Source organism: Lampris incognitus, chromosome 9 (assembly GCF_029633865.1).
Source record: "Lampris incognitus isolate fLamInc1 chromosome 9, fLamInc1.hap2, whole genome shotgun sequence".
NCBI classification, from domain to species: domain Eukaryota; kingdom Metazoa; phylum Chordata; class Actinopteri; order Lampriformes; family Lampridae; genus Lampris; species Lampris incognitus.
The window spans coordinates 9618922-9644501 of NC_079219.1; the positions used below are offsets into that span (position 1 = coordinate 9618922).

General features: G+C 42.3%; 1 protein-coding gene across 1 annotated transcript; it reads left to right on the plus strand.

Annotated features, from left to right (window-relative positions):
- Positions 1-2953: 2953 nt before the first annotated feature.
- Positions 2954-25580, plus strand: LOC130117883 (septin-7-like). Its single transcript, XM_056286139.1, has 14 exons — positions 2954-3007; positions 4032-4134; positions 6710-6816; positions 8211-8311; positions 8646-8780; positions 10495-10612; positions 11609-11701; positions 12017-12113; positions 12373-12424; positions 15275-15403; positions 18566-18586; positions 19890-20025; positions 21664-21806; positions 24286-25580. The coding sequence occupies exons 1-14, from the start codon at positions 2954-2956 to the stop codon at positions 24323-24325; spliced, it is 1329 nt and encodes a 442-aa protein (XP_056142114.1). The 3' UTR covers positions 24326-25580.

Genomic DNA, 25580 nt, shown 5'->3' on the forward strand with positions numbered 1-25580 from the left:
TTAATTGTACCGTATACATTTCCCAGTCACGAATGTGTATTATCTGGTTGTAGCCGGATCGCAGCATTGGCCAATAGGAAAAAAACAATATTTTTTACTTATTCTGTTTTCAACCAACCCCAGCAAGCAATGTAAGCAAGTTCTAGTTATCCTGGGTACAACAGATGCTCATTCCCTCAGCAGAGAAATCTGAGACAGGCACGATGGCTCATAGAACAGAATCGATTTACGTTTCCCAAGCTTGCTGTTAATAAAAATGAAAAATTCTAATAAAATATGATAATAAGCTATACAAATATAGGCTATGATACTAATAAAATATATTCATACTTATTAATTACAATTATACTTATGAATTATTCAAATACGCTATTATACTTCAATACTAAAAAAATCACATTGATATACGAAACTATTCATGCACGAATGATGATATACAAACACTACATACTATAGTACTATATATTTTCGTAACGTGTGTGTGTGTGGTGTTAGTGTGTGTGTGTGTGTGTTAGTTAGTGTAGATAGCGGGACCGAAAACTAAAGCATTTATGATCCTAATTCTTTTTGGAGGTGGTAGGTATTGTTCCAGAGAGTAAGGGAAAAATCCCAGAAAATTAAAGTTATGCATAATTATGCATGGATATGCAAAATATGCATTTTTCTAAAAATGGCTGAAAACCACTTTCTCGGCATTTCAGATGATTCTGAGCATCTTTGATTTTTTTCACCTATATAAAAAAAAATTTCTGGGACTTAGAAATGTTTTGGCATTATGCAAAATATATGCATTTTTGCAAAAATGCACTTATGATCCTAATTTTTTTTGGAGGTGGTAGGTATTGTTCCAGAGAGGACCAGAAAAATAGCAGAAAATTAAAATATAATTATAATAATTATGCAAAATTATGCATTTTCTAAAAATGGCTAAAAACCACTTTTCTCGGCGTTTCACATGATTCTGAGCATTTGGGGGGGGAGTTGGAGTGTGTGGGGGGGTTTAGGGGCAGGGGGAAGGCGGTTAGCTGGCAGCATGAAAAGGAGGGAGATTTAGACGGGTGGATAACCAAACCGCTACATTGTAGCGGGGTTCTTCCAGTAGTACTAATATACTTTGCTAACACTGATAATCTACAAAAAATAAAAAATAAAATAAAATCAGGAAGCAGCCAGGAACAGTTTGTGTCACAGAAGCGCTGTAGATTAAAAAATAAATAAATAAATAAATAAAACCACCAATCAGACAGACAGTAAAGTCATCAAAAATGAAGGGGATTTTTACATATGATAAGCACATGTTCTGTGAGCTACGTTTACTCTTCATCATGAATATTCATGATGAACTATATTCAAAACTGGCTGTGTCTATTTAAAACAATAGCAGCAAATTTTCAAGAAAATCGCTCCACATAAACATAAATATTGTTGGTCGGAAAAGAAAGAACTCGTCAGTTACTTCAGATGCACTTAAGATATAAAGAAAGGGTGAGTTATAAAAGCCTTTTGGACATTATACGTGCCTCGGCATTACTTGCAGACATGTTGCGCTTCAACGTTGTGCGCTCCGTTTTCCTTTCAAGGGAAAATCTCACGTTCTGTAACGTGAACTGTCACGTTTAACATCTCGACAAATACAAACTGGTTTGACGTCAGGCTGCTATCGCGATATCTTCTCCTGACTTCATTTGGGGGGGGTTATCGCGATATCTTCTCCTGACTTCATTTGGGGGGGGGCTATCGCGAGAAAAAAAGTCTTCTTTTTGAAATTCTCGTCGAGACGTCCGCTTGTTTTCCGGCGTAGGAGAGCCTTGTGTATGCCGTGTTACGTACATTATACGCCGTACGGAGAGTTGGTTGTAAGAAGGGGAATGTCGGGTTGAATGATCGGTGTATGAGGCGGCGGGGAACGTCAACGTTATGGGTGAGATTACTGCCTCAGTATTTGTCTAGAGAACCGTGTTGGTCTCGTCAGAGACATTGTTTTCTCTTTGCGTTTCTGTGGCGGTGTAGGAGAGTAGTTTTTTTGTGTGTGGGTATTATGAAAGTCTTAAGGTTCTTCGAGGAACCAACGCCCAGTTTACCGCCGCCAGTCGGATGTAGAGCTCGTGAGCTTGGCGTTAGCTCCTGGGTGGCTAACGAGTTAGCATGGTTTGTTAAGATAACGGCAGAATCATTTCCTGTCTGTAGCTAGATTTAAGTATACCGCGCTAGGTAAAGAAGGACACGCTCTGTAGGGCATTAGGTCATATAAATGATACTTTTAATGGTGTACTTTGGAGCTCATGTCGGGGGAGATTTTTTTTTAGTGGAATTTGTTTGACTGTCTGAATTAGTGTCGTATGTTGGACTGAGCGGCTAACATTAAATGCTAATATTGGCTGATCTTGGAGGCACGAAGTTTAGCATGTAGATTATCCAATGTGCGTTTAGTTGTCGTTAAATGTAAAGATACCTTGATTTTCATGAGCTCAATTGACCATAATATAGCCGAGGAAGACAGATCCCCTGTCAGTGTGTACACTGCAGCCACAGGATAGCCAGAGCATCGCAGTGATAGTCGACGCCAATAATAGTATTAAATGGTCAGTAGTAGCTGCAAAGTGCCTCTAGACAGTCTTAAAATTTGCAGGAACATTTAAGAGGTTAATGACATGGAAAAGGAACGGTTTTAAGCTAGCGTTAATGCCATCTGATCTTGGAGGCATCCAGCAGCTAGATTATTTAATGTGTTGAGCTGGCTTTTAATTTACTTTACTCGGTTCTTCGGCTTTCAGTTTCATGGGATCGATTAGCCATAATGCAGCCAAGATAGACGGGCCCTCATGTCTGTATACACTGCATCCAAAGACTAGCCATTGATACACCCACTGTCAGAGGTGGTGGGGGGATCTATTGTGTGTATATATTGTGTTGTTAATGTCAGACGCAAAGGTGAGAAAAAGAGGACACAAAGATGAGCAAAAGGGGACACAAAGATGAGCAAAAGTTCATAACATCTGCTTGGAGGGTATGTGCAGTTAGTAGATAAAAAGAGCACGTCAAGCATTTAATCTGGATTAGGTTGGATCTGGTAGCTGAGCCTTTTGGTTTAGTGTCTGTATTTTGATTTTGCTTAGTTTATTAGCCTTCAATTGGAGATGCTCAACGTGTCATTAAACAGGTTACAGTGAAAGCGGTGTGCATTTGATGAGAGCCCGTTGATGTTTATCAAGCCAGTTGTAACTACATCTTCCACCTGTCACCACTTCCTGTAGCACATTTGACATGCCTGGCTCAGAGCGACATTCATGATTTTCACAAGTACATTAGGCACATTCTAACAGATAATTTATTAACTGAATTGCATATAAATTGCTAATCCAGTTGGAGATAAACATGCAGTGTGGTTTTTACTCCCTCAATTGTCTCACAGTCGGATGGCTGTTGCTAAAACTGCAGTTCTCGTCGTGTAGGCTAGTCAACATATTCAAGCAGCATTGAAAAACACGTGCGCTGCTGTCATCAGTGAAGGATTCGTCTACATATAAGGCAGAGATCCTCTCCTAGTCTCAGGCTAAACAATATACATCAGTGAATGGGCTCTGCTCAGCAATATCATTAACATTAATGAAGTGATTTGAGTGGAACTTTGTAAAACACTGGCCAACTATCTGTTATGTGAGCTCAAAGCTTGCATCGTTTTCCCCAGGCTTTATGGCTCGTGAAACTGATTCTGAAAAAAGAATCGTTTGTGTAATGCCAGGTATTGATTCTGTTGTATTTTGTGTTCTCTCCCAACTGCTTTCTGATCCTGGGTTTGCTGCATTTTCCTGCATGTTGCTAACGCATCTACATGAAACAGCTGTAAGTATTGAAATGGGTTTTATCATTGAAATTACTATTTTACAAAGGATAGGATTTTTTTCTACATTGGACAAATAATGGGAACATACCAACTGGAATTGTCCTTGTTTTAAGACTGGTGGGTGATGTGCTATGTGCTGCATTAACTTTCACAATGGTAATAATGTTTTTTGTCCCCTACGTTCTAGCAACAAAAGAATCTGGAGGGATATGTTGGCTTTGCAAGCCTTCCTAACCAAGTGTACAGGAAGTCTGTCAAGAGGGGCTTTGAGTTCACACTGATGGTTGTGGGTAAGAACAATATGCTGCTCAGACTTTTCCCTTTAAATCATTTCATGTTTTCATTGTGGTCAACATTTTAAAGTGTCACATTTTGGCTTGTTATTTACAGAGAGGAAGAGAATGAATGTTTGTTTTATGTTTGTGTGTACAACAGAAAGTGAGTGTGCAGTCACATTAATGCGTGAGGGACATGTTACATTTTTGTGTAATAGCAGCTGGTGTATGTGTGTGGGTGTGTGTGGGTGTGTGTGGGGGGGGCGGCACCCTCATTTGACTCCAGCTAAGCCTCAGCTCTTTAACACTGTTGTCCCCCAGAACAGAAACATTTGGATTGGATTCTCCCAGAGCTGCACTCAGCAAATCAGGCATACAAGGCATTCTTTTGAAGCACTTGGATTTTGTGGTTGACACTGGGCCAAGATCTTCCCTGGTTAATCAGCCCCTGTTTGGAGGGAAAATGTTTCCTCGGGTCAAAACCATTTCCTGTAGTGGGAATAACAGAATTTGTCCCTGCTGTGCCTCTAAGAATAGTGCATCTCCTATTGCGTTCAGAACAGTCACCTTCTTCAGCCTGTTGGCTTAGAGTGGCATTGCTATATTTTACATTTCAGCCATTGTGTGTCTGCAGTCTCATCACTTCTGTTACTAGGCAATGGATGCAAGAGAAAGCACTCTCGCTTTAGAAGGCTCCATGATTTGGGCAGCCTGTGCCCCTTGAAATATCCTTTAAAGGAGATGTGTTGGATAGTGACCAAGTTGTCCGCTGGGGCCTGTAGATGGTGTGGCCCGCATGCTACAAATGAAGTAGACATTAGCTGCATTATTGAGAATTCTCATATGAGACATTGGTGTGACGTTGCATTGAACAAAAAGGAAACGAAGGATATCCTGTGGGCTTGTTAGTCATTTGACTGTTTGACACACAAAGGCACGCATGCATGCTTCAGATTTCTCTAGTTTTGAATCCACATGGCTTCATTGTGCAATGAATTTGGAGGGAGAGAGAAAAAGACAGAGACAGGCTGATTTTATCAACAATGACTGGCGATTGTTATTGTGCCTTATGGAAATTGTGATGCAGCAACCTGTCCAGTCTCACAGAGCACTCTGTGATCAGGGCCTGTAATCAGCAACACAGCGAAATTAACATGCAGTCTGTAGCACAGTTATGCTTTACCTGTTACCAGAATTGGCAGGCTGAAATTTACCTTGGTGAAATATAGGTAGGACTAGAAACTTCACTGAGCTCTGGCTTGACTGCTAGTGACTGTAGCATTCCAGCTAGTTAACTTTGGGACTCAAAAAGCAAACCAAGGCCAAGAAGAGAAGAGAAGAGTATGGATCCTAACCAGTAGCTATTAATACCTCCTCCATTTTGAATTTAGTGAATAGAGATGAATCCCACCCACTTTGCCCAGTTGGTTGAGCATCACTTTTTCCCAGGTGAAAGTTGAGCTGATAAAACTCAACATGAAGGGAACAAGATGAGATTTTCTCGCACAGGGTAGCAAATGTATGTCACACACTTGTCCATTGAAACTAAACATGTGTGAAAATCTTTCCTGTGCTGGTGTGACCATAGCATAAAAGACGGGGACCCCATAAAAGAAAGCACTTCAGCCTACACATGATAGCCAGGGTCTAAAGCCCTGCTTTAGATAACAGTGCTGTATTTACAAGACAAGCAAAGGGAACTGTTCCAATAAAGAAACACAGAAGTTTCTCCCACACACATAAATATGGGTATGTGCCATATGTATGTTTGTATGCATGTATACTAATGTGCATGTGATAGGCAGTGGTGGTGCAGGATAAACGGTGGCTTGTTAACTATCGATCAGTGGCTCCCCAATAGTGAGTGGTGCCAGTGGTCATTTCCAGTGGCCCAGGGATCTCATTCATTAGGAGCTTGGAAACCAAGCACATCATTGCCATGCTACAGAAGCCCCCGAGACCACACAGTTAGCCTGCTGTGAATGACGAATAATTCTCTTAAGTGTTGAGTGTTGTGTCATTGTGTAAGCGTCTTTACTGTTAACTCAGATGGAGCTATGCCACAGGCAAACGCCAGCGTTTTCCTGTTCAGAAACATGACCGTTAACTGATTTTATTGGTTGGGGTTATTGCTGGTTTCAGTAGCTGGCATCGGATGCTGAGTGGGTGTGTGAGATTAGGCGATTTTCTTTTCTCTAAATTTACACTTTTCATATGTCCTTGCATGCGTTCAAAGCCGTCTCAAATGCCTTTCATTGTCGGGTGCCAGTAGGGTGCTCAGACTCATTGCCAGAGTAACATGGAATTAATGCAATAGTTAAATAAGCCTTACTCCTGTCTTGCCCAAATCACTACAGACGTGAGGGCCATAGTGTCCTTACAACATTCTGACCATAGAACCATTATGCGATAAAGAGAATAAGGACTATGGTGAGAGATGGATCAGTGCTGTTTTTTAAGAGAGTGAGTTGAGAGAGGACAACACGCGTTACTTCTTGAAAAGGTTAGTTTTAATTTTCTGGCTGTAAAATGAGCTATAATAGTCATTTGTCACTGATGAGCCTGTTTTCTCTCTTTCCTCTGTTACCAGGTGAATCGGGGCTGGGCAAATCTACGCTGATCAACTCTCTCTTCCTAACAGACCTGTATTCAGCAGAGTACCCTGGACCCTCCCACAGAATCAAAAAGACTGTACAGGTACGGTGGCCCACAGGATTTTTGAAAGAATACTCCAATGTTTCATACAATCGACAGTATGACAGTACAAAATGACACACCCTGAACCAAACAAAGGCATGTGAATAGACATCAGTACCAATTCCAACACATTTTCTCTCCTACACACACTCCCTCAGTACGGTTACACATCTAGTCACACAACACATTTGACATAGCATCTAACAGGGTTAAGAACACCTCATGGTCACTAGTTTAGTAACTTTTCAAGTGTTCAAACTTTATCTGATTCTTGTGGCCAACATGGCTAATCCTATCTGAAAGGTAGGGAAGACCACTCCAAAAGAGTAATCACCAATTTTCATGAATAATTTCTAAAAAAACAAAATTTTTAAGGCAAGAAAGAGCTCCACCGTGGTGACCACTGTATAATGAACATTGTAGTAGTTTGACTTGTGTATTAGGTTTCTAGTTGTTTCTGTGATACCTGTGTCTGTGGTGAGGCTACGCTAACAGGTACCGTCCACTGAGCACTGCATTAGCATCCATCATAATAGACTGAATAAGTAGTGGCCCCACAAAGGCAAATCAGTCTAAAGATGTCCAAGAACTGTTTGCCAAAATGCTTGTGTATTCCACGAAGACTTGAAAGCCAGTGCAGTCCAATGTGCTGATCATGACATTTTCTAAAAGTTATGAGGAGATGATTATTGAAACATCACACCCAGACTGCCAAATTGGCGTTTGTCATGACTCTAGTCCTTTTTTTAGATTTATTCCAGCAGTGAAGCGCCAATGCTTGGCAGCTGGAACCAGCCTGGCAAATTCATACCACCCATATGCTAGAAAATGTTGGCTGCAGCTCATGGGAAATTAGTCTGTTTTACCAGTAACTATGGCTGTTGGTGTGCAGGCTTTTTTTGTGACTCCCTTTTGTAGTTCAAAAAAATCTTATGAGCAAAAAAAAAAAACTTCAGCAGAAAGTAGCTGCTGTATTTTTTGCCGTTTTTTTTTTTTTTTTTAAATCTCAGCCAGTCCTCCAGATATGCTAAAAAATAAGCTGCTAAGCACAGGTTGAAATATATCTGACTGACTGTCACCCATTGCATAAAAGTCTGTTTTTCTCTTATCTAATTATATTCTGAATGTTGAAAGGTATTACAGGTTCTATAGTTCATCTGTCTGGCTCGTTTTTTTTTTGTTTTTTTTTGTTTTTTCTGGTTCTCCAGCATAGTTGGCTAATAGCACACTGTGGAGTAGCATGTTGCTACAAGCAGCCAAGCCCCAGCCAGCCTCAGTGACTCCTAGGCAATTTAGCCTACTTGGCAAGTGCTGTCTGTCTGCGTGTTCCATGCAAGGAGAGATGGTGTCAGACTATCAGCATTGTATTTACACTGTTTTTACTGCTGTGCCAGGTGGAGCAGTCCAAAGTGTTAGTAAAGGAAGGCGGTGTCCAGCTCCTGCTCACGATAGTTGACACTCCAGGGTTTGGAGATGCTGTTGACAACAGCAACTGGTAAGAATTCCCTCCATTTAAGCTCAGCACTAATCATGAGTCATTTTTTTCCTCTCTGCTGTCATTTTTAAATCAGTGATTGGCTTTGAGATTTTCTGTTAATGAAAAATAAAAGATTATTATCATTATTGATACCTAGATATCCAGTTTGGCTCAAAGTTGACAAATTGATAAATCGATTGCAATGTTGGCTCCCCAAGGGGTGCTTAGTTTCCTGTCTGTAATATGTTTCCTGTCTGTAATACGTTTCCTGTCTGTAATATGTATTTCCTGACTGTGGTATGCATTTCCTGACTGTAATATGTATTTCCCGGTTGTAATATATATTGTGCAGTTGGCAGCCAGTCATTGACCACATCGACAGCAAGTTTGAGGACTACCTGAACTCTGAGTCGCGGGTAAACAGACGACAAATGCCCGACAGCAGAATCCACTGCTGTCTGTATTTCATTGCCCCCTCTGGACATGGGTAAGTCTGGAATGAGAATATGAATATTAAATATACCATTTGTTAGTTGCTTTTGTCTCGTATGACATACTACCATAAGGGTATAGTAGATTAGCATAGACAGATTTTTCACTTCAAAACAAATGTATGCCACAACACTAAACTGGTTTCTTTTTGTTTAAAAAAAAAAGTTGCCAGCCAAACCAGAAGACTAATTTTTCTGGTGAGAAAAAGAGAACAAATCTCTGACCAAGGCACTCCGTGTAATTAAAAATGTCTTTGTTGAAACTTAGACATATCCAAAAAGGACCTAAAAATGCCCACGCGATTAGTAATAACTTTGACCTACAGAGCCCTAGATTGATACCACATTCCTCTTCACAGATGTAGCCACCAGAGTTGGCTATTGTTGGGATTTTAATGTAATTTTTTATTAAAAAAAATAAAAATAGTGCACACACACATTTGCTCCCAATAATTACTTTTAATCTCATCAAAGTTATATTTTGAACAACATGCTCTTTGTCAGTCATGTCTGAGGAGGAGCAAAGACAGTTTTGCTCCTGTCTAGGTCATGTCTGACAAAGAGCATGTAGCTTGAAACGTAACTATTGCGATTAAATATCGTTAATGGAACCAAATAACAGTGTGCAGACTTTTTTTGTTTTACTGCTGTTGTTGTTTCAGTCCTGTACCTGTGATTGAATGTTTTTTTTGGATGCGCATGCTCTTTGACACTTGATTATCACATGAGCAGCCAGACCTTGTATACTTGGCAGCGCTGCTGCCCCTCTGCTCACCAGTCAGTGATGAGGGAGGTACTGTAAGTTGTTGTTGGGCTGTGTGTGTTGACCATGACGCACAGTGAACAATGAAAAAGCCTCTGTCCTCATTGCTAGATTTCCCTCTTTCCCTTCCTCCTTCTGTCCTGCTGCAATCTGTTGGTTCTCTGAGATACTTGTGTTCCTACAACACGGCCCTCTGTCCTCACACAGGCTGTATTCAATCCTCTAGGACTTGAGGATGGATAACACACAGCACTTTGCAGCACAAAGCCATCCCCACCTCTGCCACCATCATTATTGCAGTCAGCTGAGAGGGTCTGAGGGGTTGAGCTTGGGGCTCAGAGAGCAAATCATTATGGTTTACAATGGCCTTTAATTTCTAAAAATCAGAGAAAGTTGTATTGTTCGCTGTTGTCACTGGTTGTGATGGAACTAGTTTCTCTGGATGGGTCTCTCATGGTATTGATATGGTTGTTCTCAGTTATTCTGCTAAGTTTCATCAGATGTGCTCCATGCATGCAGCTCTTTGAATAACATCACCTGTTTGTTATGTCAACATTTGATAAGCTGTTTTAGAAACCAACAGTGTTTTAAAGTGCCAACTAATCTAACATTATCTCACTGCAAATAAAATGTGCATTTTACCTGTGCACGTTTTGCAATGATCGGAGAAACTGATATGAGGATTTTATTCTTAGAAAAACATGGCTGGAAGTTGAGATGAGGTGCCAGTCAAATACTGATTGTTTGCAGCTGTGATAGCCAAACGTCATGATTTATATACTACTTTGGCAGGAAAGTGTAGATCCTTTTCTAATCTCAAAAGCAAACCTAATAAAATTAGAATTGGTGAAATACAGAGTTATTTTGGAATCCCATCAGCCACTGTAGCCGTTGGAAATTTCTTTTGTTTCTGCTCTGTGTTCAAGTCTGTTCCTCTGTCCTTGCAGATTGAAGCCCCTGGACATTGAGTTCATGAAACGATTGCACGAGAAGGTCAATGTCATCCCTCTGATCGCCAAAGCCGACACCCTTACACCAGAGGAGTGTCAACAGTTTAAAAAACAGGTCAGTAGTTGTCTGCACAGCAGGGCACTAGAGCAAAATACACCATTAGATGTTATTCTTCACTGTGATTGTGGGTTTGACTAGGCTCTGAACAATGTATAACTAAATAAAGAACAGCCTATTTGGTTTGATGGCTTCTTATACAGTACATGCCCAATGCTTTTTGGGAAAAAAAAACCCTCTATATAAGCTGTTTGCTTATATAGAGGAATAAAGAATAGGGAACAGAGGTTATTAACTATCTTCTAAGCATGAAAAAAATGCAGACCATGTAGTTTCCTTTTTAAGTATGGCTAGCTGTGCTTAATTGTGATAATTAGCACATTTGCTGTGTCCTCAACTTACCAGATAATACTGCTGAAACTGACTGTTGAGTTGCAATTAAATGTTTGACATCAGGTTCTCCCACAAAGCCTTGTACAGTTTTTGGTATCGATGGGAACACTCACAACTGTAAAAACCAGTTTTATGATGCTTAGCCATCACCATTGATGGCTGATCCAACAAAGACCTCAATGGCGGAACTGGTGGAAAACTATGCCAATGAAGGCAGATGAAGGCTGCAAAAGAGGGTGGTCCCCAATTGTCTTGGTTCTCCATGCCATTAGACTTTGGCCACCCCCCTGCCAAGGACTGTGTGGTGGCTGCAGGCACATCAGCCACTCCACATAAAAAGCTGTCACACGCAGGCTTCCTTCTGCAAAGATACCCACAGGGACCTGGAAGGATGACAGTCATACTTGACCCCGAGTGACCGCCAATGATGATGATGATTGATGGTCAAAATCAGGCTCAAAATCAGACAATGCTTAACTTTTAATGTGTGTTGGTTAAAGTCCCTCATCTCTTGTCCCCTAATTCCACACTTAACCGTCAAAATGTGCATCTTGAAAAACACACATTTGATATGTTAACAAACTGAAACAGCATTCTCTCTCTACCGCTAGATATTTCACTAAAATATGTCTCCCTCTCTTTATACTTGTCCTGCCCCAGATCATGCGGGAAATCCAAGAGCACAAAATCAAGATCTATGAGTTCCCTGAGACGGATGATGAAGAGGAGAACAGGCTGGTTAAGAAGATCAAGGTAGAGTCCTGCCAGGCTACACATCACATTTAGGAGTGTACAAAGCCAACAATGTCCAATCATGTGCCATCATGAGCCATGTACGTGCAGAGTTTTACTCCAGCCTGATGCTACAGCAGCTAATTTCATGAAGTGGTTTGCCCCCATGCTGGTTGAAAACGTGGTAATTAGGGAAATTTGCCTTTGTTTTGTTTGGCTGGAATGGAACCCTCCAACAACAAAGCTCTTACTGGCACATAGTTGGGACCAGTGTTCACAAACCCACATGCATAACCTGACCTCATATTTGTTATGCCCTGTATTGTTTCGTGTCAGGACAAGTTACCCTTGGCTGTAGTGGGGAGCAACACCATCATTGAGGTGAATGGAAAGCGAGCCAGAGGGAGACAATACCCCTGGGGTGTGGCAGAAGGTAGGCTGCTTCAATATAAGTTAATTGCACAGTAAGAAAAGTTTTAAAAAGACTGATAAGAGGGAAACAGTTTGCTTGTCACAGGTGCAGGGATGTTGGGAGGAGTTGCTGTACAGTTCTGCTCACTCTGTTCAACTCGTGTCATCTGTTCAGTTTGGATAATGGATGGATGGATGGTACAAAGAATGGTAGAAGTGTTCTTGTTGATTGTTGGTATGATAAGTAAAAAGGGGTCAATGCAGTTTTTTTCTCTTCCCAGTTGAAAACAGTGACCACTGTGACTTCACCATCCTTCGGGACATGCTCATCAGGTATAGTGCTTACACAGAGCTGTCTGCTCAGATGAAAGTTGAATTCAAAGAAGAAATAAATGTATTGTTTATTTGTGTATATTCCCTCTTCAAATATTTCACTTGTTGAATGTCTTGGCACACTTGTGCTCTTTTGGCCAAGAGCACACTGTGAGAAAAGGTAGCATCTTTGAGATGTCTTTATGCATGCTCAATAATCGAGGTAAGGGAATCACAGAAAGTTGAATCAGTTCATCTGGACACAACATTTATTGAGAGAAACCTTTCATCCCTCCTCTAACGCCCCTTTTCTACTACATGGTACCGGCTCAACTCGACTCGACTTTTTTCTTTTCCATTGCTGGAAAGTATCGATATTTTGGTAACTGTTACCACTTGACTGGTACCACCTTTGTCAAGGTTCCAAAAAAACTGGAGTGGGTACCAAAATCAATGCAGACCAGCTGCACCGAGGGGGTACTGTTACGGTAATGGAAAACAACACTCTGCAAGTCAAGTCGAGTTGAACTGGTACCATGCATTGGAAAACGGGCATAAGTGACTTCTTCAGTCTCAACTGACTGCAGGTATCCCCACCCTTATAAACAGCACAGTGGCGTAATGACCGAAAACAGTCATCGGTTTCATGTGCAAATTACCATGAACAAACTAGAGTTAGAATGGCCATGTGTACTATTCGCAGAGGATTGGGGAATAGTTGCACTCAGAGCATAGTAAGATGGGGACAGATGTCTTTGAGATAAGTGTAACTGGTTTCTGATCAGAAAGATGTTCACTGACAACTGTATGCCTGTGTGACTTTTCTATTAAGATATCAACCATGTCGTTCCAGTTATATGACTGTTATAGTTTATTGTCTGAGATATTGTCTTTTGGCAAAATATTGATTTAAATCGGTGGTTTTCAAAGTGAGAGGCCGGCCTCCCCTAGGGGGCGCCAAAGAGTTTCAGGGGGAAAAAAAGCAGTGAGCTATAGGAAAATGTCTGAACCCTGCAGACAGTATGACGATGTATATGTGTGTGTGTGTGTGTACATATATATAGTTGGGATTTTTTTGGACTTTGACTCACTACTGCTATTAAAATAGAGAAGGCTGTTTAGGCTATCCATGGTAGGGTTAAAAAGAGTGAACAATGTATTTTTCCTAGAGCGCATTTTAAAAATTTACAGGTCAGGTTAAGCCCTTATGCGTGGTGTAGGGAAGTGGCATTGCACACCATTGAGTTATGCACATTTTCATGTTCTCCGTTGTTTTGTTAAAAGGTGACGGATATGTGTTAAATTTTCTTTGTTTTTTTTTATATCGGAAACATGCAAGCATAGGCATTGGCCTTTATACTAATTCTTAACCACTTATATTTTCAAAACCTTTATGGTTACAACCCTTTATTTTCAAACAGTAGATTATTATTGTTATTATTATTACTTTTATGCCTTTTATTAAAATGGGGGGGAGGCCCTGAAGACTTGATGTTCTCTGATGGAAAGGTCACTGTTTTACACTTTGAAAACCCCTGATTTAAATAATTCTAGTCAATTAACATGCTCAGACAAAAGGACAATTAAGTCAGCGGACATGTTTAGTAATGTGGGTATCACATCGGCGGACATGTTTAGTAATGTGGGTATCACATCTGCGGACATGTTTAGTAATGTGGGGATCACATCAGCGGACATGTTTAGTAATGTGGGTATCACATCTGCGGACATGTTTAGTAATGTGGGGATCACATCAGCGGACATGTTTAGTAATGTGGGTATCACATCTGCGGACATGTTTAGTAATGTGGGTATCACATCTGCGGACATGTTTAGTAATGTGGGGATCACATCAGCGGACATGTTTAGTAATGTGGGTATCACATCTGCGGACATGTTTAGTAATGTGGGTATCACATCTGCGGACATGTTTAGTAATGTTGGTATCGCATCAGCGGACATGTTTAGTAATGTGGGTATCACATCAGCGGACATGTTTAGTAGTGCGGGTATCACATCGGCGGACATGTTTAGTAATGCTGGTATCACATCGGTGGACACGTTTAGTAATGCTAGTATCCAGGGACTGCAGATGAAAATTAGCCCGTACGGCTAAATCTGGCACATTTACATGATAGACCCAAGTGTTCATGTCAATTAATGTGCATTGTCCCTCCTTAAATAGAATATGCAAACAAAACAATAAACAAACAAAAAAAGTCAAGTCAGTCAACTTTATATTAATGCAAGTGTCAAGTCAGTTGACATGTTAATAAGTAAAGGGATTATCATGTCATTTGAGGTGTTGTATGTGATGCACCTCATGAACCTGGCTTCGTGAGTCTCACGTTTAGCTGTACTGTCTGTCCGGATTTGGTGGGGGGTTGCAACTCCTCTCCCTTGTATTCTCTCACTTTGGTAGTGTCCCTTGCTGTTTCATTCAGGGTAGAGGTTCAAAAACTGCACTGACAGATGCAAGTAAGGCGTGGTCTATCACCTTTAATGTGCTCAAACAAATCAATATTTTGATAATTTTTAAATGTTTCTGATGTTCTAGTTTGCTTCTCTGGGTCATTGGTTAGCTAAGAACATGATTTGGATGAGCTAGTTTTTGCTCCATTGAATCACTGTGATAGTATTTCACAATGTCAGTGTTATGCGTTCAGTCAGGATATGGTGTAAATAATATGTAACGTTAACTGGAAATTTGCTTTCAGACATAAGGCAATTTATCATTCTGTTCACAACAAAGTCACACAACAGTTGTGCTTTATATTTATGACACTAGGTGTCCTTGTTTAGCAGAGGAAGTTTCAAGTCAGTGAATACTTTTACATTTCAGGGTATCTGTTCTTTTTATGCCATACTCAGAACCCACATGCAAGACTTGAAGGATGTGACCAACAATGTCCACTATGAGAACTACCGCAGTAGGAAGCTGGCCGCTGTCACCTACAATGGAGTGGACAATAACAGGGCTAAAGGTCAACTTTCCACCAAGTAAGAACAACGCTGAATATATTGTACTTCTACATAGAGAACTTTGAGAGTGTATTGGAGTTCTGCATGGGGTTCTGCTGTTCCTGTGCACGGGTCACAGCAGCTAATATGATCTCATAACTCACCAGCCATGGTCAGTGTTTTCTGTTTATTGGTGATTATCTTACCTGTGACTGGTCGAATAGCCCAGAGGGCAAAGGAGCAACCAACTTTCCAGTCAATATGGTGGGAAATACCCATCAGTTCTCCAGTTATGAATAATTATCATCCACTGAGGCCTTCCTCTTTCTTTACCCCTTCAAAAATCTTGTCTGGTCCTATAGTAAAACGTTCAGAAAAAGATGCCTCTGCTGTAGCAGCACTTGGCTGGTGACCATCAAAAACGATCTCATTGGTTAAATTTTCCATCACTCAGAAACCACTCAACCAAGAACAAGGTTTACCTGAGGCATAACGTTAGTGTTACAGATGATCAAAAATAGATGAAACAAGGGGGCATCCGGGTTGTGCAGCGGTCTATTCCGTTGCCTACAACACGGGGATGGCGGGTTCGAATGCACGTGTTACCTCCGGCTTGGTTGGGCATCCCTACAGACACAATTGGCCGTGTCTGCGGGTGGGAAGCCGGATGTGGGTGTGTGTCCTGGTCGCTGCACTAGCACCTGCTCTGGTTGGTCAGGGCACCTGTTCAGGGGGGAGGAGGAACTGGGGGGAATAGTGTGATCCTCCCACACGCTACATCCCCCTGGCGAAACTCCTCACTGTCAGGTGCAAAGCGGCTGGTGACTCCACATGTATCGGAGGAGGCATGTGGTAGTCTGCAGCCCTCCCCGGTTCGGCAGAGGGGGTGGAGCAGCGACCGGGGCGGCTCGGAAGAGTGGGATATTTGGACGGGGTACAATTTGGGAGAAAAGGGGGGGGGGTCCAAAAAAAATGGATGAACCAGATTATTTGTCTCAATATGATCTAAGAAAAAAATATTTACCATTGGTCTCAATCATTTAAAGGGAAAATTCACTGATTTTAAACACTTTGTCTCTAAACATGCCGTTCAAAAAACCTCCTTATTCTCTGGCTAAGCTACGTCTCCAACGGTGTAAACAATGCCCCACAACACAAGCATTTTATGGACGACCGTACAGAGGCTTACGCAAAATGCATTCTGGTATGTGCAAGCGCTGTGGGAAAGAACACCGATCTCTCCGTCCATATAATATGCAGCGAGGACTTAACTGCTCAGTTGACTACATCTCTCATCAATAGTGATTGCACGTACACAAAACCTTTAGTGGAATTTCCCTTTAAGGAACTTTGAGCATCCTACATTAACTTCTGTTTTCGGCCAAAACAGACATTGTAAATAAGAGCAGTTTTGTGTGCTGGTTGTTGTACAGTTGTTAGCTGTGGAAACCGCAGGTATAAAACATTTATTCGTGCTGCCCATTCACGCTATTTGGGGTAAAATTTCCTCTATGCTGACTGCACAATTATGCAAGTTTGTCACCATTAAGGCGGACCCGAATGCGTCGAAGCCTTCGATCATTGCCATGGTAATCAACGGCAAAATCAGTATTTGACCCAGTTATCCCCATGAACGCAGCATGCTGTTCATTATATAAGATTTCATGTTCAGGTCTACACTGACACGAAGCCTCATTTCTTTTTTCTTTTCATGAGCAGCCGATTTCACTGTAAGAGGGGTTTTGTAGCCAGTTTATCTAACTAAAATGGAAGGAATCTCTCTGTCTCTCCTTCGCTTTTCTTGACAACTGGTCATCCGATTGACTTCACACTTGGCGGGTGTATTAGTAAGGACCCTTGTGTGTGTGTGTGTGTGGGGGGAGAGATTCCCATGGTGATTGGACAAACGGCGCCATTCCACAGTTGCAACTCACGTTGTGCTTGGGGGGGGGGGGGATTACAGCCCAAACGGGCACTGCACTAGTTTCAATAAAAAGGAAATACCGGGCATGCGGGTAGCGTAGCGGTCTATTCCGTTGCCTGCCAACACAGGGAACTCCGATTCGAATCCCCATGTTACCTCCAGCTTGGTCGGGCATCTCTACAGACACAATTGGCCGTGTCTGCGGGAGGGAAGCCGGGTGTGGGTGTGTGTCCTGGTCGCTGCACTAGCGCCTCCTCTGGTCAGTCGGGGTGCCTGTTCGGGGGGGAGGGGGAACTCTGCGGAATAGCGTGATCCTCCCACGCACTACATCCCCCTGGTGAAACTCCTCACCGTCAGGTGAAAAGAAGCAGCTGGCGACTCCACGTGTATCGGAGGGGGCATGTGGTAGTCTGCAGCCCTCCCCGGATTGGCAGAGGGTGTGGAGCAGCGACCGGGACGGCAGGGAAGAGTGGGGTAATTGGCCAGATACAATTGGGGAGAAAAAGTGTGTGTGTGTGTGTGTGTGTGTGGGGGGGGGGGGGGGGGGTTTAATACCTTGAAGTCCAATTTTGCTTTTGTTTCTCAATAGCATAATTAATTACAATAACAGCCTAATGATGGCATGTGATAATGACATGATTAATTAATAATAACGGCAAACATGAGCGATTCAGTTTTTATAATCTAAGGCTGTAATTTATTTACTTTGATTATTGCACAGATTATTGCCTTCCTCTGATTTATATCATGGGATGAATAATTGAGAGGGTTTTTTTTCTTGGCTGTTGGAGAGACCAAGTAAACAGTTTTAAGACATTACTTTTGGAAACTTAAGCTGGGCATTTATCAGTGTTTTTGACTTTTAACAGACTCGATGATTGATAATCAAAAAAATAATCAATCACAGGTCCCATGTCTTGTGACACTCATGGAGGACGTTACAGCTGGTTTAGTCCTCCTTTCTTTAATTTTACATACGAGTATGTAAGCGTTTGGAAAGAAAGGGGACATTTAGGATGTCGCTTTCTTCATCTGAAGCATAAGCAAACAGCCGTCACTCACCAGGCTAGCTGCGGCTGTTGGACTGAAACCTGAGGCTTAACACACAGCTACTAATGCACCTGACCGCGAATCACAAAGTCAATATTTTTGTCCCTAAAGCATCGTCTTCTTCCCGTTTGTTGGGATTAAAGTGTTAGATTTGTAGACGTTACTTCTGTTTTTAGTGCATGGTCTCATCACTGCATGCTGTTTGTGTGTTTCTGTTTTGATTTTAGACTTGACACAGTTGAAGGAATGTAAGTGGTCATTTATATATATATATATTTTTTTAAATTTATTTCAGACCCTCCTGTAAGATCTCCTCTTGTCTGTATCCTGCTTCTATTGTCCTCCTCCTATCTGTCCTTGTTGGACATGTCAGTTCTCCTCTGACTCCTGTCGGACATCTCACCTCTCTGTTTTCGTTGAGGGTCTGCTTTCCCCTTGGCCTTCCCAACATAGGAACGTTTAGAAGACAGAATTCGCTGGGGAGTGGACACACCTGTACACTCAAGCAGTCCTTATAGACCTAGTTTGGTGACTGCGTATGTAACGGCTCTCATTTTTTTCCAGTGAGAAAAAAAATTGAGTTCTTTTTCCCACTTGCATATTCATCGCTGCTTCCACTTGTATGTGCCGCCAGCCCGGGCTAGACTTCTAGATCCAGACCTGCCACAGAACGTTTGGAGAGTTACTACTGGGTTATGATGGAAAACGCCAACATGTTGGAGCCTCTCCCTTATTCGGATATGATTTGAACATCTTACTACCACACAGAAAAAATACTTTTTCTTGTGAAATCGGTGACAACCTCATAATCTTCACTTCTGTGATGGCTGTCAACAGCCAGAGGAGTCGGACAGGACCCTCTACCTTAAAGCCAGCTAAATCAGCAGAACCTTTTGAGGCATAGTAATGGCATGTCGCTAGAGTCATAATGCTATGATACCCTTAGTTGTATAACACCTTCCTAAAACAAAGTTTATAAATTGTTACACAATTAAGGCTCCATTTAAAAAAGAAAAGAGGATGGGGTAGGAAATTAGCTAGTTGGGGGGAGATTGTTGGTTATTGGGGCAGGAGCTGGACGCTGGTCCAGTGTCTGGTAAATACAGATAGTGTCTCTCCAAACATTCTGTGACATCCCCCACAGACCTGCTAAAGACGCCGCACTCCTAACGTGAACTCAACGCCTCTACTAACAAGCTGCAGGTCAGGCTCGATCTGCATTGGTTCCCACAGGCCTCCCGTGGTTGGTTGGTTGGTTGGTTTCCTTGTCCATATCGCAGCCCTGCTGGGTCCTGTCCCTTCTGATGCCCTTCCTGCTCTCCGTCTGTTGGTGTGTCTGTTTGTCCTCTCTATATCCTACATGCTGCATTGCTGAAAGAAGGGCTGGGGTTTCTGTCCACCACTGAAGAGGACTAGTCCGTTTTATATCAGCCTGACTCTTAGTATATGTGTGTGTGTGTGTGTGTGTGTGTGTGTGTGTGTGTGTGTGTGTGTGTGTGTGTGTGTGTGTGTGTGTGTGTGTGTGTGTGTGTGTGTGTGTGTCCTGAGCAGAAGTCCCCTGGCCCAAATGGAGGAGGAGAGGAGAGAGCATGTGGCTAAGATGAAGAAGATGGAGATGGAGATGGAGCAGGTGTTTGAAATGAAAGTCAAGGAGAAGGTGCAGAAACTTAGAGACTCTGAGGCCGAGGTAACCGCACACACACACACACACACACACACACACACACACACACACACACACACACACACACACACACACACACACACACCTTTACAGCTTAAGCTCCAGTATGTTGTTACTCCATTCATTTTGTCATGTGCACAGTACTGACATTTGTGAGTGTGTTCTGTGAGAGTGTGTGTGGTTGATGTGCAGCTGTAGTTAAGATAAGGCCTCCATTTGTTTCTTGGTGGGATTAGAGTGTTGCTTAGCAGATTGTGGTCTCTATGTGTAGAAGTTATCTATGTATTCATCATGCAGTTTGTATCCCCTATTGTTGGCCTGATTATTTTTCTTTTTTGAGTGACAATGTCTACACACAACACATAATATCTGTTAAGGACACACTGTCAAGCTCTTGTTCTTTTGTCTTTGCGTTTGAAGACATAAATGCTGAAGTACAGGGTGAAGCTCAGTTAGACCTTGGTGACTAAAAGAGTCTCTCTGTCTCTGAAGCCCCTTTCACACTGGCCAAAAAACCCCGCTAGCCTACGCCTTTGGTGGTCAACGTAAAAGGGTACAGTCAGCATTCACTTCCGGGTCAGATGACTCTGCAGTAGTCACAGGTATTTATTGGCTCCACCTCGGGTCGGCACTGATGTAAACGCGACACCCGGGTGGACACGGTGATTTGTGCGGTCATGTAGCGCCATTGTCCGCTCAGTCTGCGTTGAGTTTGTGTGGTTTGAAAGAGAGACTGTAAAAAACTAACGTTAACCACCATCTCTCTGGCTTCCGTGCTGCTTTCTACTGTTTACTTCCCTGTTTTCCGGCGCGTTCATGACATCACGGACGTCATGATGTCAAAGATGACGCTACAGAAGAGGGAAAAAAAAGAGAGGCAAACTCGTCAGCTGGTCAGTCGGACCCGGGTCTGCTGGCACTGTGAAAGGGGTCAATTGCCTATTTTTAGCACGTTTACCCGCATTTAAAAAAAAACCCCGCTTATACACGCTAACTTTGGTATAAAAAGGGTTTGACACTCACAGCTATCCATAAAACAGATTTCACTAAGAATAATGGGCTCAGCTTCACCCAAGTGTAAAGTAAAATGAACAGTGAGAGTAGTGTTACTTTATTTTGATTGGCAGTTCACAAGGTTGTTGATGGGTTATTTGACTATTTTATTCCGCACTCACGTAATTCTACTTGTTTCATCATTTCCAACCAAGTAAATCAATGAGACAGTCCTCTCTGTGGCCCAGGTATAAGATTTTACACCAAAGATGAGGAATACAGTGACGTTTTATTTGTTTGTTTTACACAGGAAAAGTGGTTGTTAACAGGGGCCACCAGACCAAACCATATGGTTGACAGTGGTTCAGATCTGGTTGTCCAGCGTAACTGATACTGTTGAGCCCTGCACTGACACAAAGCTGTTGAATTCTTAGTTAGAAGTGACAAAAGTAATGTCACATTCATCCTTGTGTGCTCCAGTTCTTCTCGGATGACAAATAGTTAGCTCGCCTCCGCTAAACCTGACGCGGAAGCATTGGTAGGCACCACAGTGACAATAACATATATGATGCTGATTGGTGAAATTTCTAGTCTGTTCTGTGGATGCCCTGACAGTCCTGCTGACCCCCCCCCTTACTGTATGAGCAGCTACAGCGCCGTCACGAGCAGATGAAGAAGAACCTGGAGGCCCAGCACAAGGAGCTGGAGGAGAAGAGACGCCAGTTTGAGGAGGACAGGGCCAACTGGGAGGCGCAGCAGCGCCTAGAGCAACAGAAACTGGACGCATCCAGGTACTTCTTGACACTTGGTTTTGTTATTTGGACAAAATGTCTGCATCACAGTTAGATTGACCAGATGCAAACAGTCCAGATGGAAGATAAACGGCAAGATTTTGCTAGACAGTGTGGGACAGATTTATAATGTCCATTCTTTATAGGTTACTAACACAGAAAGGTATGGAGTTTTGATAGAATGCATATCAGGGGTGTAGCGGTCTGTTCCGTTGCCTACCAACATAAGGAGCTCAGTTCGAATCCCTGTGTTGCCTCTGGCTTGGTTGAGCATCCCTACAGACACAATTGGCCATGTCTGCGGGTGGGAAGCCTGATGTGGGTATGTGTCTTGGTCGCTGCACTATCGCCTCCTATGGTCGGCCAGGGCACCTGTTCTGGGCGGGGGGGATAGCGTGATCCTTCCACTCGCTACGTCCCCCTGGCGAAACTCCTCACTGTCAGGTGAAAAGAAGCAGCTGGTGACTCCACATGTATCGGAGGAGGCATGTGGTAGTCTGCAGCCCTCCCCAGATCGGCAGAGGGGGTGGAGCAGTGACCGGGGCGGCTCGTAAGAGTGGGGTAATCAGCTAAGTGCAATTGGGGAGAAAAGGGAGGGGGGGGAATACATATTGGGCTTCAATAGACATTTATATGCCATCTATAATAACACTTGCCCACCATCAGCATGCCGCAATATATAATTTGCTTTAATAAGATATTAAAAGTAAATTGATGTATGCATGACCAACGGTAGATAATGAGAGCGGTCCTTGACTGTATGCCTTTTTGGTGTCTTGACTGAAGAGTGCTTTAATTCATGAGCCATCATCTGTGATATTAGAGAAGACATCAGAGCAGAGAATGCCAGACATCATTACTGGGTACTAATCAAAATTCATCGTTTAATATTTAAATGGGGGAAACCAGGACTTTTAATGTTGCTTCAAAATGTGAGCCGTTGTCCCACTATGTAGTGCTGCACGATATTGGGGGGGGGGGGGGGGGGAGACTCATTATATATTTTTTTCTGCGATACATATTGGGATGTGAAAAAAATAGAGGAATTTGCTCCTGATGACTTGAATAGTTCTATTTGGAAAGGATTGGTCATTCTGGAGTGATTGGGGTGATTTTATAGGGAAGTGCAACTGCATAGAAAATAATAATAATAAAAAAAATGGATTATAGAGGTTTTGGTTTTTGTTGTGTAGTGTGTAAATATGTTGCCATCCTACTGTGAGAGCTGAAGACTTCTGTGTGCGCCTGGTGCACAGCAGGCAGAGAAGGATCAACAGTGGACAGTTGCCCATCTTGATATGGTTTGGCTATAAATGTTATGCACAGTCCAGAATTCACATTATGTAGTCTGCACTTCACCGATATAAAAACAGCAATGAACAAGAGAAGAAGAAGAAGAAAAAAAAACACCTGGTCTTAAAGATAATTTGAAATTTTAAAAATCCATTACAACTGATGTTGCGTGTCTTTTTGCAACCAGATCTTCCTTTTCAGTGTTTTTCCCCTGTTCGTCACTCATTTTCAGGTTGTGGTCAGTGACCAGCGGTGTTTTGGTTGTTTGATAAACTGATCAAGAATGATCGTGATTGGTGGTTTGCTGTGCGTGCAGAGCCTGCACGTCACTCACCAACAACGAACTCGTGTGTATCCAAGAATCCTTAAACCGGAGTAAATTACGTTATGGTAGATTAGTTATGGAAATGAGAACAATGTGAGTTTTCCTTTTGTATCAAGTAGCAAAACGTTGTAGTATGAGGTGTTTGAGTTACTTTGCCTTACTTCACGTCACACGTCCTGCGATGTGACTATTGCATATGCTCACATTGCGATGGTGATGCTGAAATGATGCATCGTGCAGCCCTATCACTATGTGGGACGCAGGACAAAGGGTTAGAATGTTTTGCAGTCCGACATAAAGTGGGACGCCTGATCAACCTACTCAGGATATATATGTTCAGGATGTGTGTGTCACTGTCTGCACATAAAGCTTTTCTTATCCACATCCCTTCACATGAGGTCAGAGTCACTGGGGGACATTTTTAATTTGATTTATTGTAAATGCTGTGTTTATTTCTTTGGTTTTCTTTGGTTGGTTTCGTGATTCTTAAACTGGAATTTTAAACTGGAGTAGGACTTGGTCCTCATGGTGATTTATCTGTTAAAGTGCTAGGTTGAATAAATCACAGTACTGGTGGTTAAATCCTTAACTTAACCCCGTACTTGATCTTGGAATTCCCAAACAGCCTGAGGCTGCATCTTCATAACGTGGGCACTGCCTTCCTTCGCTGTCAGATAAATTGTCAGGATGCTGACTTACATCTGTTGGGAGCTGGTAGTAAAGCAGAAGTCACAGGCCATTGTCAAAACTTAACCACGTTTTTAGCACCCATATTGTACCAGTTGATGTCCAGAGACAGTTGAACTGCCGTCTGTAACATTATCTAAGATAACGTTTTTATTCTGTTTTTTTCTCCCTCAGAACTCTGGATAAAAACAGAAAAAAAGGTAAAATCTTCTAAAGGACAGTTGGACCAGCCCAAGTCAACTTCCTGGGTTCTTTTTTTTTATTTTTTATTTTTTATTTTTGCCAACGTCGCCATCAGGACACTTCCACCCCCCAACCCCTCTCCTATTCTGCTCATTCTCCTCCAACTGCCAGCACAGCTGTGATCCTCCTCTTGGCCTTCGGGGGGGGGGGGGGCTACTGGGGGCTTGGATGGGTGGGTGGTATCTGCATGGACTGCCAGAGCCACCGCCAGAGATTTCTCTCGCTGCCTCGGGACTCATCCAAGGAGTGGGTTGACCTTTAATTCCATGTTAAAAGAAAAAAGGCCAAACCCATATGATTATCGGTGTTGTTATGGTTATTGATGTTATTACTGAAATACTGCCCCCAGTGCCTCCCTCCCCTGTTGCTCTGTCTGCTCATCCCAAGGTGTAATGGTAGACTTGCAAAGTAAAAGAAAAACAGGTGTTTTACAATCATCTCCCAGTGAATTGTATTATGCATCCAAACCCGACTCCATAATGTATTGAGGAAGGGAAAGCATTGGCTGAAAATCATTTTGGTTTGTTCGTTTTAAATTTAACAAGATAAACACCCCCCTCACCACCACCCATGAAGCATAGCAAGACATAATCCATGTCAGCATGAACCATGTGAAATCAGGAAAAAGGAGGATCAAAGGACCTTGGGCTTTTATAAATTAATCGAAATCCACCCCCCGTCCTCTGTTTAGCTATTCCCACTAGCCTTGGACCACCGTTTATAACTTCATAAGTGCTATATTTCAGTTTATTTTTATATATATATATATAAATATATACCCGAGCCAGCTAAAGTAATACCTTCTTTGTTGTGTTGGGTGAATTTCTCAAGAGACTGTGCCGAGTTGAGTGAAGACGAACTGTTGAGAGTGTGAGTGGCTTTGGACCCTCCACCCTCCAGTTTACTGGCTTCATTAGAAAGGAGTTAAGCAAATGGGTTTAGACTACTGAAACAACTTTGGTTGGGGATTGCAACTGTCCACAAAAATCCAACGAGGCAGGCATTTATCCCGGGTCTGTCCCTTACAGGGGGACCTGGGGTCGCTCCCATTCTGAATACATTTGCTGAACAGTGAGCGTTTTCCAGTAACTCCGGGTATTGAGTCAGTGGGAAATCAGAGTCAACATCACACCTTGCTTTGGCTATGTACTCCATCTCTGTATTTTTAATTTTATTTTTCATTTGTATTGTAAAAAGTCACTTAATAAACCTGTGATGATATCAAG